This window comes from Melospiza georgiana, chromosome 3, assembly GCF_028018845.1.
Source record: "Melospiza georgiana isolate bMelGeo1 chromosome 3, bMelGeo1.pri, whole genome shotgun sequence".
NCBI classification, from domain to species: domain Eukaryota; kingdom Metazoa; phylum Chordata; class Aves; order Passeriformes; family Passerellidae; genus Melospiza; species Melospiza georgiana.
The window spans coordinates 101,155,836-101,169,523 of record NC_080432.1 but is presented as its reverse complement, the minus strand read 5'-3'; the positions used below and the strand labels follow the sequence as shown (position 1 = coordinate 101,169,523).

General features: G+C 36.5%; 1 protein-coding gene across 1 annotated transcript in view; it reads left to right on the top strand.

Moving 5' to 3' along the window:
* Nucleotides 1-13,688, top strand: part of HMGCLL1 (3-hydroxymethyl-3-methylglutaryl-CoA lyase like 1) — a 76,375-nt gene that overhangs the window by 32,308 nt on the left and 30,379 nt on the right. Inside the window, exon 6 of the mRNA XM_058019505.1 lies at nucleotides 9,749-9,812. Within this exon, the coding sequence (XP_057875488.1) occupies nucleotides 9,749-9,812 (64 nt within the window). The remainder of the gene's footprint in view (nucleotides 1-9,748; nucleotides 9,813-13,688) is intronic.

Sequence of the window (13,688 nt, the reverse complement as noted above, 5' to 3'; positions counted from 1 at the left end):
TCAGTTGAAGAAGATTAGTTTCAGGGGTTTTGTTGTGTAGATATTATTTACTTACAATAATTATATATTGTTTTTCACTATTGTTGTAACATGAGACACATCTGAGCATGACCACACAACAAGCCTGAGCTTGTCATCCTAAATTTTCTAGTAGTTACTAGAGGGAATTAGGCAACCTTCTTGCTGTGGTTTACTGTATGTACTTTTTAAAAGTACCTGCCATAGGATGGCAGGTGGCCCATTTAAGGCTAGGCTGTGGATGATTATCTCTGATATCAGGAATAAAAACAAATCTCATCAACAAATAGAATCTCATTCTGTTTCTGCATAGCCAAAGGATTAGGATCTTGTAATTTGTGTAAATACAAGAATTTGAAAAATTACAAGAATTAGAAGAAATGTAATAATAGGCTTTGTGCTGCAAGATATCACAGAATGAAGCTGTTGACTGTACAGAGAAAGATTTTTACTCTGTGGACTTAGTTTTTAATGACCCTTTTAGACATTGGCTGATTTAAAGAACCATCACCAAAACCTGCAGCCCTTCTCAGGCAAGCTCCCAGAACTACACATTTGAAATTCTGATATAAATTTTGTAGGCTAAATATTTTGCTACAATTATTGAAGTAATAAAAATAACAATTTGCATAAACTGTATTTGTGTTCATTTCATTACAGAGGTTGTTTCCTTTCTAAAGCACTATTATTGTTTAAAGCATTATTTATTTGCAGGAAATGGATAATGTAGTGCCTTGCCTTAACTCCTTATTTGAGCAGTTGAAAAATACTTCCAAAAATAATTTTAAGGGGTTCAAATTGTATTTCCTATTTTTACTGGCAATTTACAATTTATGTACTGGGCATAAATCATTGGCAATACTTGAATCTTATGAAAAATGCACTCAAACAGTTGAAACTAAACTTTTAGCTTTTGCATGTCTTACTGTTACTACAGCTGCACTAACATTGACTCCATCATCATCCAGAAAATTTATGTTGTAAGCTGTCACTGTAGCACAGTCCACAGTTTTCTAAATGTTTACTAAATCAGTTCAAATGTTTATGAAGAATTGAAATGTTGCATATGGTCTTAGAAGTTGGACCATTTATTAGCATCATAAAGGGGTGGGGTTCTGTTGGTTTTTGTTTGGGGTTATGAGTTAGTTTGGGAGTTTTTTAATACATGCATAAAAACTTTACAATAACATCTGGGACACACTCTGTGAAGACACTCAGCCAGAGCAGTTATGAACTGTGTGGTCAGTTAATTACTACTATGTGTCTTTTACATACAAAGTAACACAAAATGTGTGCTGGTTTTAAAATTGCACCTTGCAATGCATGATTCAGATACTATTAAAAATATCACAACTTCAGAGATTAGAATTTAAGTCGTAACAGCCAGAATTGACAAAAAATTGTGGGAAATGGTAATTGGAAGTAGTCACTTGGATTGTCCTTGTGTATCATGAACGTATATTTGAAGAAAATGTTAAGTAAATTCTGAATAAGCTGGTTTCTTCCAAGTTAATCTATTCCATTAAGCAAGATTCTTCTAAGTTTATGTATTCCAAAATTTAAAAAGACACCAGAATGGATTGCAATTAGTACGATAGAACAGTAAAGGAGGTAAGGACTGGTATTTTTCTTTCTTTTCCAAAAATGGTGCTTTGGGTCCTGACCATGACATAAAATCAGACTATCTCATTCTGAAACATTCAATAGTGTACAGGACTTCCTTATTCCTAACAAAAAATGAACCAGGGATATAAGCCTAAAAGGTTGTAGTTTTTTTCCTTTACTGAAGAGCACGTCTCCATGGTTAGCAACTAAAAGCTGTATTTATGTCCCAGACCTGAAAAATGTTCATGTGAACAGTCCTTTTAAGGCCATTTGTTCAAATGTGAATGTGTATGCAAATATTTAGAGATTCAGTGTTAAAAAAACAGATGCAAATGATTGCTGTAGAATACTCTAGTGACATTTCCTTACAAAGCTGCTGCTTCATAAATTAAAGCACATGCAATCACACATTAGTTCTGAACTGCTCTATGTAATTCCTTTGTTTATGCCCTATGCCTTTTAAAAAAAGTTGTGTGATGCAGTTCGCAGTACATAAAAGCACTTTGAAATGTATCACTATTTGGCTTACCTCTGTGTTTGTGCAGAATTCAAATACTGGTTGATATACTTGATATATAGCAATATTTTTTTCCTTGAGAAATAGGTAACAAACAAACTATGTTGTGTATTTTTAAAAATATTTTTATTATTACCACCTTTTATATTATGCTATAATGATGCTTACAGGTTGCAACATACTTAATTCTTTTTTGATTATAGGAAATAATTATTGGTTCATTTTGATGCTAATACATATTAAACAAAATATAATCAAGACTTAAAGAATTTATTTTAGTTATCTTTGTCTTGTGCCAATGATATCGGGATTTCTTTTGGAAAAGAAAGATGTGGAAGAATAAATTCTTTTTGTTTTAATGTACTTGCAACAATTGGTTTTAGAAACTAATAGTGAAGGCTATTTTGTTTATAAAGACACATCCTGATTATCTAAAACTCCTGTTTATCAAGATAATCACATCTTTATAATTCAGTTCAACAATGTTCTTTTTTTCTTCTTTTATTACAGTCCATCCTAAGTAACTTGAGATATTTGGATGGCCTTACAGTAGCGAATCTTTTAGCTGTGTTTAGAAATACAATAAGAGGAACTCATCAATTCAGTTTTGCACAAATCACACAGTTCGAAGCTGTGTGTGTCTTACAAATACAGACAGAAACTCAGAACTCATATTTTCTGGTATTCTGGAATACTTAGGGCTCAAATACATGTTTTTTCACTTTGCTATAAATTTCCCATTTTAAAGACTACACTGTGTAATTTAGCATACTCACAATTATTTTGAGAACATTTTGACTTATACTATTATCACTTTTCTAGATAGTAAAACCAGTGTAACACCTTCATGTCACTATAAGTGAGCCTATAGTTGGGGTTATGGAAACAAGAAAATGTAGATGAGCATTTAATAGACTTGGAAGGAACACGATTTTGTATGTGAATGGTAAAAAAATCCACAGAGTTACACAGTATTAAGCCAGCTGGAATCAGTGCCCTGGAGAGGTTTAAGGAGCCAGAGATTGCTGGAATAAGGGATGTAGTGAATTTCTCTGTAGTGGGAACAGGTTAAGAAAAGGATCTTGGAGCCATTGTACTGACTCTATCATACTGGATGATTGCACTGTGTGAAGGTTTTCCTGAGGAATAAATTTCTACCAACTTTTAGCCATTGTTTTGTACCTACAGAGAAAAAATATTAATAGCAGGCCAGAAGAGCTGTTAAAAAAAAAAAGGCAGAAAAAAAGAAAAAAAAGAGGGGTCTCTGTGGGAAGTAAAAATGATCCCCGTGTCTTCCAGAAGAGTAGTGTAAATCAGATATGAAATATTAGTATGAAATTATAAGGTAACAAGGTGGTGTGCTCAATAGTATGTTACTGATAGCTCTATAGGTAACCAGAGAGAGTTATTGAAAGTTAAATGGTTTAGTGGCCCTTCATTATTGTAACAGCTTGGTTACTTTTTAGACAAGTAACTATTTTGTAGAATGTAGTTCAGTATTTTGTCATAGTTCACAATTTAGTAGTGGTTTTTATGGCATTTAAAATACGAACAAATATTTTTTTCTGTAGTATTCACTGTGAAAAGGATACATATTACTTTTCACTGGACACTGAATACATGGAGAGATAGTTTCTTTTTTTTCTTTTTTTTTTTTAGAGGTAGGGGGGAGCGGGAGGTTGTTTGGGGGTTTTTTCGGTTGTTTTAAAAATCAAATGTGAAAAAATATCATGGCCTTATTTACACATTTTGGACTTTGCCTGGAGAATCTCTTTCTGGAGGAATCTTCTTTTTCTCTCTCTTTACTTCTTTGTGTTTTCCTCTCCCTACAGTAAAGACTCCCTGTTCTTAATAAATGGTTTTCTTTGGAAAGAGACAGAATAGATCAACCTTAATATTATGAATTCACCAAATGATAGGCATGTACATTTTAGCATTAAAATCCGATAAAAATAAATACATCTGCAGTGAACATGGTAAATTATATGCAAACTTACACTATAATAATAAACAGGAAACAGCAGCATCTGAGTCTGCAACTGGCTTCTCAGGAGGCTTCATGCTTCCAGCTGTGGTAGCAGCTGTGGATCTGGCTCTGGGATTCCTGCTGAAACAAGTTGACAAAGGGCTGATTACAACATGGAGTTCAGTTTTTGCTTGGATTCATTTTCCCTTTAACACACTTTGGTTAAGAAATGTTTGCTCATTTACCCTGTTTGTGGTTTTATATCCTTCACAGGCGCTGGGCTGATGTGGTTATCACCATTCCTAGTGACCTTGATCATGGGGACCTTGTGCTGTCTATACCATTTGTAGAATGTTGAAATTTGGTTTTGGCATACTGGAAGAAATTGAAAACTCTCTTCCTCTTCCTTCTCCCTCCCCATCCCCAGAGGCTGTTCAGCAATTTGTGCAAAATATTACACAGTCAAGTTGTTGTGTGGTTTTTTTTTTTTAATTTTGTTTTTGTTTTATATGCATAACAAACAATTTAGTAGAAGACTGGATGATACTGATCTGCAGTGAAATCTGCAGACAGATGAGAGACTGGGTAAACTCTGCCAGGTGAAACAAGTAGAAAACTTATTTTTTATCACTTTTTTTTAAAGGCAAGGATTCTGATTTTTCAAAATCTGAGTGAGCAAACCAGCAAATACTTGTGTGTTGCTAAAGCATCGTGTATCAATGTGTTCACTTACAAGTCCTTCTTTCCATCTCTGGCTTCATGAGCTGTTTTCTTCTTTTGTGCGCTGAAGACTTAGTTAAGCTACGTCTGGCCTTGATTCAGCAAAGATTTAAGCACATACTTAGAATTAAACACTTCCATTGCAGATTCCATTTTGTGAACTCTCAGATATTTGCTTCTGCGCTCATACTGTGGAGTGTCTCTGGTGAATATTCTGACACCGGAACACTCTCTTTCATTATGGTATATTTTTTTAGTTTCAGTCCTGCTATCTTTTTAGAAAACAGCTGTATTCTCCAACTTAATTGGATTCACAAATTAAATCCCAGTTGCCTCTGTAATTTATTGCTCAAACTCTTCTCTTTCCTCTGCTGCTTTTCTTCACATAGGATCTTGCTTTTTCTCCTAAGAAAAATAGATACTTTATCCTCTTCCTTCTGTCCTTTCTCCACTGTCAGAGCAGCAGAAGTTTCTTGTCTACTTTCCATCTGTACCCCTTCCACTTGCCCCAGTGACCCCCCATGTTCTGTTCTTCCTCTTATTTCTTCCCTCCCTTATTCTCTTTCTTAACCTCTCACTGTCCTCTGGCTCTTTTCCACTTGCAATATAAGCAAGCATTTGCCTCCTAAAAATTGCACCTTTGACCCTCCTTGGTTCTTCATATCATATCTCATCGCCTATCTCTCCTTCATTCCTGAGCTCATTGAAGGCGCTGTTTATAATTGCTGTCTAGAGACCCTCTTCTGTGATTCCCTCCTGTAACTCCTACACTTTGGCTTCTGTTCCTTGCTTGCAACTGCAACAACTCTCACCAAACTCCCTGATGACAAGATCTCGGAAACAGTAGTCTCTCCTCATTCTTCTTGATTTGTCAGTAGTGTTTGCTGCAGTTGACCAGACTGTTCCTTTAACTTGTGTCTTCTGCTGCTCTCTGTGGCTCTGTTTTGGTAATTTTCTTCTTTCCAAGCAGTTCTGCAGAATGTCTTTCAAAATTGTTTCCCGTGTCGGAGTTATGTGGGTGGAGGTCTTGGGGCTCTGATTTGGTTGTATTCTCTTGTGATATTAATGCCCTTTGGATTCTTTCATACCCAAAAATAAAAGAAAAATGTAACAGCCAAATGTATGTGTAGATAACAGATCTACCTTTGTATTGAAACATATTTCCTCACGCATCCACTTAATGGTTTGGAAACACACAAATGCAATTACAAAACATCCCACACAGCACTGCCTTAATTCTAGATTTCCTGGCAAATACTCAGACCAGACACATGATTATTTTTGCTCTTTCACACAGACATGCATGTGTGTTTTCACATGCTAGGCATTCTGTACCCCACTAGCAGTACTCAGTGCTTGCCTGCCTATGTTCCAGCTTGCATGGAGTTTTCTGCAACTGACTCAAATTGTATTTCATTTCCTATAAGAATACAGCAAGATCTTTTCAAAACTAATTCCACAGGGCTTCGTCTTAGGGCCTATGTTCTTCAACATTTTCATAAATGACCTGGACACAGGACTGGAAGGGATACTAAGCAAGCTTATAAATGATACAAAACTGTGAGGAGCTGTCAAACTCCCTAAAAAGCAGGGAGGCCATGCAGAGAGACAATGACAAATTAGGGGGCTGGGCAATCACCAAGCATATGAAGGGAATGAGCCACGTTCTGCACCTGGGATGAGGCAAGTCTGGATGTACAGTCAGACTGGGGAATGAAATACTGGAACCAGTTCCCCAGAAAGGGACCTGGGGGTCCTGGTCAGTGGCAAGTTGAATATTTGTCAGCAGTGCCCTGACAACCAGGGGGGCCAACCCTGTCCTGAGGGCATCAGGCCTTGCCAGCATTGCCAGCCAGGCAAGGGAGGGGATTGTCCCTCTCTGCTCTGCCCGGGGGTGGCCTCAGTTGGAATATTGTGTGTGGTTTTGGGTGCCACAATACAAGAAAGATATTTGTGAGCATTCAGAGAAGGGAAACAAAGATGGCAAAGGGCCTGGAGGGGGAAGCTGTATGAGGAGCAGCTGAGGTCACTTGTTCTGTTCAGCCTGGAGGAGACTGAGGGGAGACCTCGCTGCAGTTACAACTTCTTCATGAGGGCAAGAGGAGGCCCAGACACTGCTCTATTGTCTGTGGTGATCCATGGCAGGACCCGAGGGAATGGTCTGAAGTTGTGCCAGGGGAGGTGTAGGTTGAATATTAGAAAAATGTTCTTCACCCAGAGGGTGGTTGGGCACTGGGAAAGCTCCCCAGGACAGTGGTTACAGCACAGCCTGACAGAGTTTGAGAAGCATTTCTACAATGCTCTTGGGCACTGGGTGTGACTCCTGGGGATTGTCCTGTGCAGGGTCCAGGAGCTGGACTCAATGATCTTTGTGAGTCTCTTCCAGTTCAGCTTATTTTGTGATTCTGTCTGCTATTTTATATCCTCTATTAAAAATGCTTATCCTGATGTATGTCTGGAGTGCGCTTTGCTCTTTTACAGCTGGATTTTAAGTATTTCGCTTTCAAATTTAATGTTATCACCACATCTCTACTTTTTATTCCAACTTATTAAGTGAAAATATTAGATAAAATTCTGCCAAGCTCATTCTTGATGAACTCTAATGAAAATTTGTTTTTTTCATTCTTCACAGGACTTTGTTGTCTATCTGGTAGGAAGTTCTTTTCCTGTCAAATTCTTTCAGTAATCCCTATTTTCTCCAGTTTAATATTGAATATCTGATGCCCAGATAGATTATATCTACCATATTTTCCTTGTTTAAAATGTCAGTCTGGTTGCAATGGTGTAAGTATGCAGAGAGTTCATAATCTCAAACAGATTTGTGTATTGTAGCAGGCAGATTCCTCAGGTCACCACATACTTTCATACCCCAGCAGACCCAGCTGAATTATGTGAGCTCAGGCAAGTTTCTGCTCTCTGGTGTGAACCACAGGGAGTATTCTGTTGTTCTCTAGGTACCTTTTGGCCTGCTTTTACTTTTGTTTGCCCTACTCCATCCCAGATGCCGTTCATGCCACATTATCACTACCAAATGCATGTCTTCTTGATCTGACAGATGCAGCCATTAGGAAGCTGTAAAGATATGTAAGTAAAGGGAACATGTGCACATACATACTATATGTTCTGCATTTACTTATAATTTAGTTCTGTTCTTAATCACTTCATAAAAAGTGCTGTGGCTAATATTGAAAACAGTTTCAGTAGGTGTATGCAGTCACTAGCTCTAGGCACTGTAGTATTATGTAAAAAGCAATCCTTTGGGTATGAAATTCTTCACACTTAATTTCATTTGAAAAACTGTATGCATAAAAGAAATTAAGGAAATGATCCTGAATTGCTTTTCAGTTATGTGTCACTGAAAATCAGGACAGTGTTTAGGTGTTAACAGTAGCTACATTATCTTTAATGTAGATATGAAAATTCAGAATTTTGGAATTTAAACAGTGACATTTAAATTGGGGCTGATAGTTAATGAATTCAGTGGCCAAGTTTCAAAAGCCTGGTTTTCATAATGACATATAGATAATTGAAATCATGCCTAGTAGGCATCTGGATTAAAATTGTGAGCAGGATGTAATGGACCCAACCACTTTTATGGGAACAAAATTAATTTCCATTTCTTTGTCAGAGCTAATCAAGCTCTTTCTAGATTTAAGGTTGGCTTCATTCTTACTCTTACTTCTAGTAACATGCCTTCATATAAGGGATGGAATATGCTCTATGTATTAAAATATGGACATTTTTTCCACAATTTGTTTTTGCCTGTTACTGATCCTGATTTCACATTCTATCAATCAGTTTCTCCTTCAACTGCAAAGAAACAATACATCCTTTACCCCATGGACCTTGACTACATACAAACTGGCATCTGTTCAATCCCTTTTGCATTATACAGAGTATAATTTTACATTATATCCTTCAGTGTTGAGCGAAAGGGAATGATGGGAGATCGATGAGGGCTCTTGTTCTCCTATTAAGCAGTTGAGCAACCTCCCACTGGGACTGGGGCTCTGCAGGCCTCTGTTGTAAATCCTTTTACAGTCACACTTTTGATTTTGACTGGATGTTTCTGGTTAGGTTTAATCATATTCCTGATCAATTTAAGATAAACAATTAGAAGTTTAATTAGAATTTCATGGGTCTTAATTGCCATTAAAAAGAGGAATTTACACTGAATTCTATGCTAATAGAGCATTAGGGCTGAACAATGGAAGTTTGGTTGCAGCTTTCAGTTTTTGTTCTTTGTGGAGCCAATAGCTGCTTAGGGACACAGTTTGGCTTCTCAGTTTCTTCTTGTCCCCAGTCATGCCTAAATTACAGCTTGCAATGGAGCTATAATTCTTCTGGGGCACTGGGACAGAAATGCCAGTAGAGAGGGAGTGTGAAAGGTCCCTCATTCACCACAGTTCTGATGACGTATGTCCTCATTACAGTTCTGATGAGATGGTGGGGCTGTCAGAAGGAGTCTGTGTCCATGTTTGCAATGATATGGATAGTACTACAAGGAAGAAAGTGATATCTTTTCTGAATACCTTGTGAGGGCAAGGCAAGGTAAAGTTTGAGCTGACTCTTGTAACTTCAGGTGGAAATACCAATAAAGACCAAGTCTCCTACAACACTGTAAACTTGGCCACTTTGCCAATCCTTTACAACTCGTAACGTATATTGAACATAAATAAAGATTTGCATTGCTGTTCTGTGATCTGAAAGGAAAATTGATAAACCTTTTTTCTGGTCATCTGATGTAATTTTAGCTTTTCATTCAAATCTTTATGTTGATTGGTTTATGTGTTCAAAATTATATTTAATCTATTTTTAATGTAACGTGTATGAATACATACATACATACATACATATATATATATTTATGTGTATATATATATATATATAAACCAGAATATTGTGTGTTCTTTTTGCTACAGGTATGTGTCCTGTGCCTTAGGATGCCCATATGAAGGAAACATTGTACCAGATAAAGTGGCAGAAGTAAGAGTGAATTTCTGGCTTGTCTTTTTAATAAATCAAAAATATATGTAATTATCTCTACTTAATCATAAAAAGATCTTTAACAGATAAAATTTAAGGAAAACAAGCAAAAAACCTAGCTAAAACTAAAACTTGGTGCATAACCTCACTTAACCATATACAGTCAAATGTGAGAAAAATAGCACATTTTGATTGTTATCAGTCATGAGAAAAAATATTATGCAGTATTTCACCTAGCAAGAAGGTAAGAAATTACTTAAGCAAATAGACTCAAGCACATATGTCAGTGGACTATGTTGTATAAAAGGGTTTCCTTCACAGCTTTTTGCTTTTTAAATCCATTTTATACTGGAATAAGCACACTGTTTTGTCATTATGCTTCTGGTGAGGGTTATGCAATGGACATGAACCAAAATTCACCCCCAGTATGATTTCTTAAATTGCTCTAGTGCCATGATGGAGTAAGTTGCACCTTCCCTCCCTGCCCCTTTTCCTCATTTGGAATATAGGATAAGGAAGAAGATATCCTAGTCCAGTCCTTTTTCCAGAAGAGAGATGAGTGAAACAGAAGTGTAAAATTTTGCAGGAAGGCAAAGAGGGCATCAAAGCTTAAATGGATTGGAAAAAATCAAAAGTGGAGTAAAAATTCCAAGAGGCTTAAGACAGAACATGCTGGCCTTCCACCTAGAGACAGACTTGTCTTCTCTCTTACACTTAATCACCTATTTTTGTTGATCTAGCAGAAAATCCAAACCATTATTTTTTAATTTGTAGCACTAGCAACGAGTCAACATTTGTCTGATATATTATGTTCTGTGTGGGTGGTTTTCAGGTCCTGTTCTCCTGAATCTTCTTCTAGTTTACACTCCAGATAGAATTTGTGATAATACTTCTCCCACAGCATCCACACATACTCAGACTCTTTGGAAAAAGAAAACAACAACCTGGAAGGTTGTCAGTATTTCTAAATGTATTTGTTTTAATATGAAGTGAAGGTTAGAAATGACACGTCTTTAGTTAGAGCAGTGATGACATACTGCTTACCATGTTCCCCAAAAGTCTTCTTTCCATGTGTTGCTTGTTTCCCACTGAGAGAATCTCCTTTTACTGAGAAGAGCTCCTTCTCAGTTTGCCCATGGGATTGCTATTTAATGTTCCAGACCAGGAAACTTTTACTACACAGCCATTTTATTTTCTATCTTCCTCCTATTAAGTGTCATCTTGAGTACCTGTATACCACTGTGTATGTGTTCATGATAAAAGCTACCACATTAAATTTATTAATTCAATCCCTGATTCAGCAAGTACTGCTGCATATATAGAAGCATCTGTTATCTTTTGTTTAAATACATGTACAGAATCAGCATTACAAAAATTACTGGCTGAGTTGTTAAACTGTTTCAGAGAGCTGCTGCTCTGGTCATCATCTTTTTGGGATGGGAGAATTTTGACTTCCTTGACTGTGTATTGCAATCAGCAGCTGTGATTGAAACGTTTAGACAGTTTCTCCTCCCGTCAGTAACAGTGACCATTTTTATTTTTTTAAGCAAAATATTTTTTAACTGAAGCAAAAAACAATTAGGAGAGGTGGATTATTTCAGACTACATGCGTTATTACAGATTTTTGCAGACTACATTAATTTCTGGCATACTAGATACGTAACTTCTTTACACATAGTTATCAAGTGAGTGCAGAATTCAGATGCCTTCAGACTTCTGGAATCTATCAGATATATATGTATGGTTCTTTATTTAAAACAAACAAACAAATAGTTTTCATATCCTGAAATAAACTGCCTAGTCCTGTTATTCTGCTGATTCTTGAAAGGAAGTCACTGCTTAACCATTTATCATTTTGTTGTTTGAGTATTTCAACTTTAGGCAGATAAAGCCTGAAAGTTTTCAGAAACACTATATAGCATCCTTGAAGCCAGTTGTATAATGAATTATCATTTAATTCCATCATATATTTGCCTGGTTTTGTCTTTCTGCCTGCTTATTTCTTTCTTTAGCTTCCTTTTAACCTAAAGCAGTGAATTCATTAAGTTAAATATTATCCAGGACACATTCTGACTAAACTATAGAAAATGTACCTACTCTTACTCGAATATTATTGGATCATTAAAATTTCCCTTACAGCACAAGAACTGAAGGTTTTTTAGATTGTTAATTACTTAAAATAATCAATAACTGGATTATCAGCTTTTTTTGTGTTCAATATAGGAGTATAGTTTTTGATATTTCCAGGAGTAGGACTGTTCACATGCCTAAGAAGCTGCAGTGCTGGTTCCCCAATTCCCATTTTGATCAATGCTTGGTGCCAAGCAATGTTTCCAAAGGGAAACTCATACGCATAGCAAAATAGCTCAGTGGTGCAGAACACAACCCTGTTCAATCAACAAAGCTGAAAGCTCATATTCACATCCTGATTACATAGAAAAACAGTGTGTTCTCTTCTCCCACACTCTCCTCCCAAAAATCCATGTTGAAAACTTACAAAACTATAACTAACAATCTGCCTTCTACTATGGTAGAATAGAAAATTCAGTACAAAAACTCCCATTCTGCTTCCAAGCTATACATTAAATTTAGATCTCTTTTTCAGTTTAGGTTGTGACGAGTCAGCGATGATGCTCAGCTTGTTAAGTTTCATCCTCTCTTCTTCCTTCTTTCAGAACTCTGCATTTAGGAAACTGAAAAACCTAAGGACTGAGCATGAAAAAGAAGTGAATGCAATATGATTTCTAGCAGTTTATATGGTCCAAGTTATGACTAAAATACTTACTAGTAAAACTTTGAATTGTGCATTAAAAATAGGGGGGGAAATGCAGTACATTTCTTTGCCCTGGTCTTGAAGAAATACTAAGGTTTGGGATTTAACTGACTGCAATCCACCACTAACTGCAGATGATCCTTTTTCTTTCTTACAACAGTAGTCTAGTTAAAATGTGCCTGCCATGTGTTGATGATACAGAAATATGCTGTGAGATGAATCCCTTTTGCATTCCAGTGAATGTCCCTTTCTTAAAAAGTGTGTTGAATTTATGTGTATAGGAACCAGGGAATCTGACTTTAAAGCACAGTTTTACCACATTTGCAATAGTCATAGTACTTCCAAGCCTTAAACAGGATGATTCAGACTATTTCTTTTTTTCAGCTGTTCTTTGAATTAAGTGAACAGCAATATTAATCCTGTGCTTCCGAGACTGCTGGTGCAGCACTTTGTGCACTTCCTCAGACTTGCTCACAGCAATCCCTCTGATGGAGCCCTGGAATTGTTTTAACAGCAGACTGCAGTGTGACTTAAGATGTCTTTTTGGAAGAGGGTTGTATTTTTTCATCTCTAAACAGTTAGTTTCTAAACTGGGATTCCGTTCCAGTGGAGTAGTCTTTTGGGATCTTTCATACACAGTGGGGAATCCTAAAGGGGACAAACATATTGAGCAGCTGAAAATAAGGTGGAATCTTTCCAAATGAATCCAACAAAAATAAAATGGAACGCGCCTGCATTCAATTCCTGAAGCAATATTTTCCGTGAAAATATGATTTTGTGCTTCCGAATGTGTTTCTCTCCATGCAAAAATTATGAAGCCAGACCTCGGTTTTCACTCATGCAAAGAACTCCTTGAAGATGTAATTCCAGAAATATTTAGGGCTCTGCTTACATAAGTAAGACCTATTTGTATATGGTTTTGTTTTGTATTAAGAAAATTTTTAAAACTTAGGGACCAGAATGTTAATTAAGTTGCAGTTTTGCTTTGTTAATATTTTAATGTTTAATTTCATGAAAAGAAGGCAAAATTGATATTGCAAAATTAATGTTGACTGCAGCACGTTAAAATTTCAGCTTTCATTGATTTTTTTAAGTGCCAAGAG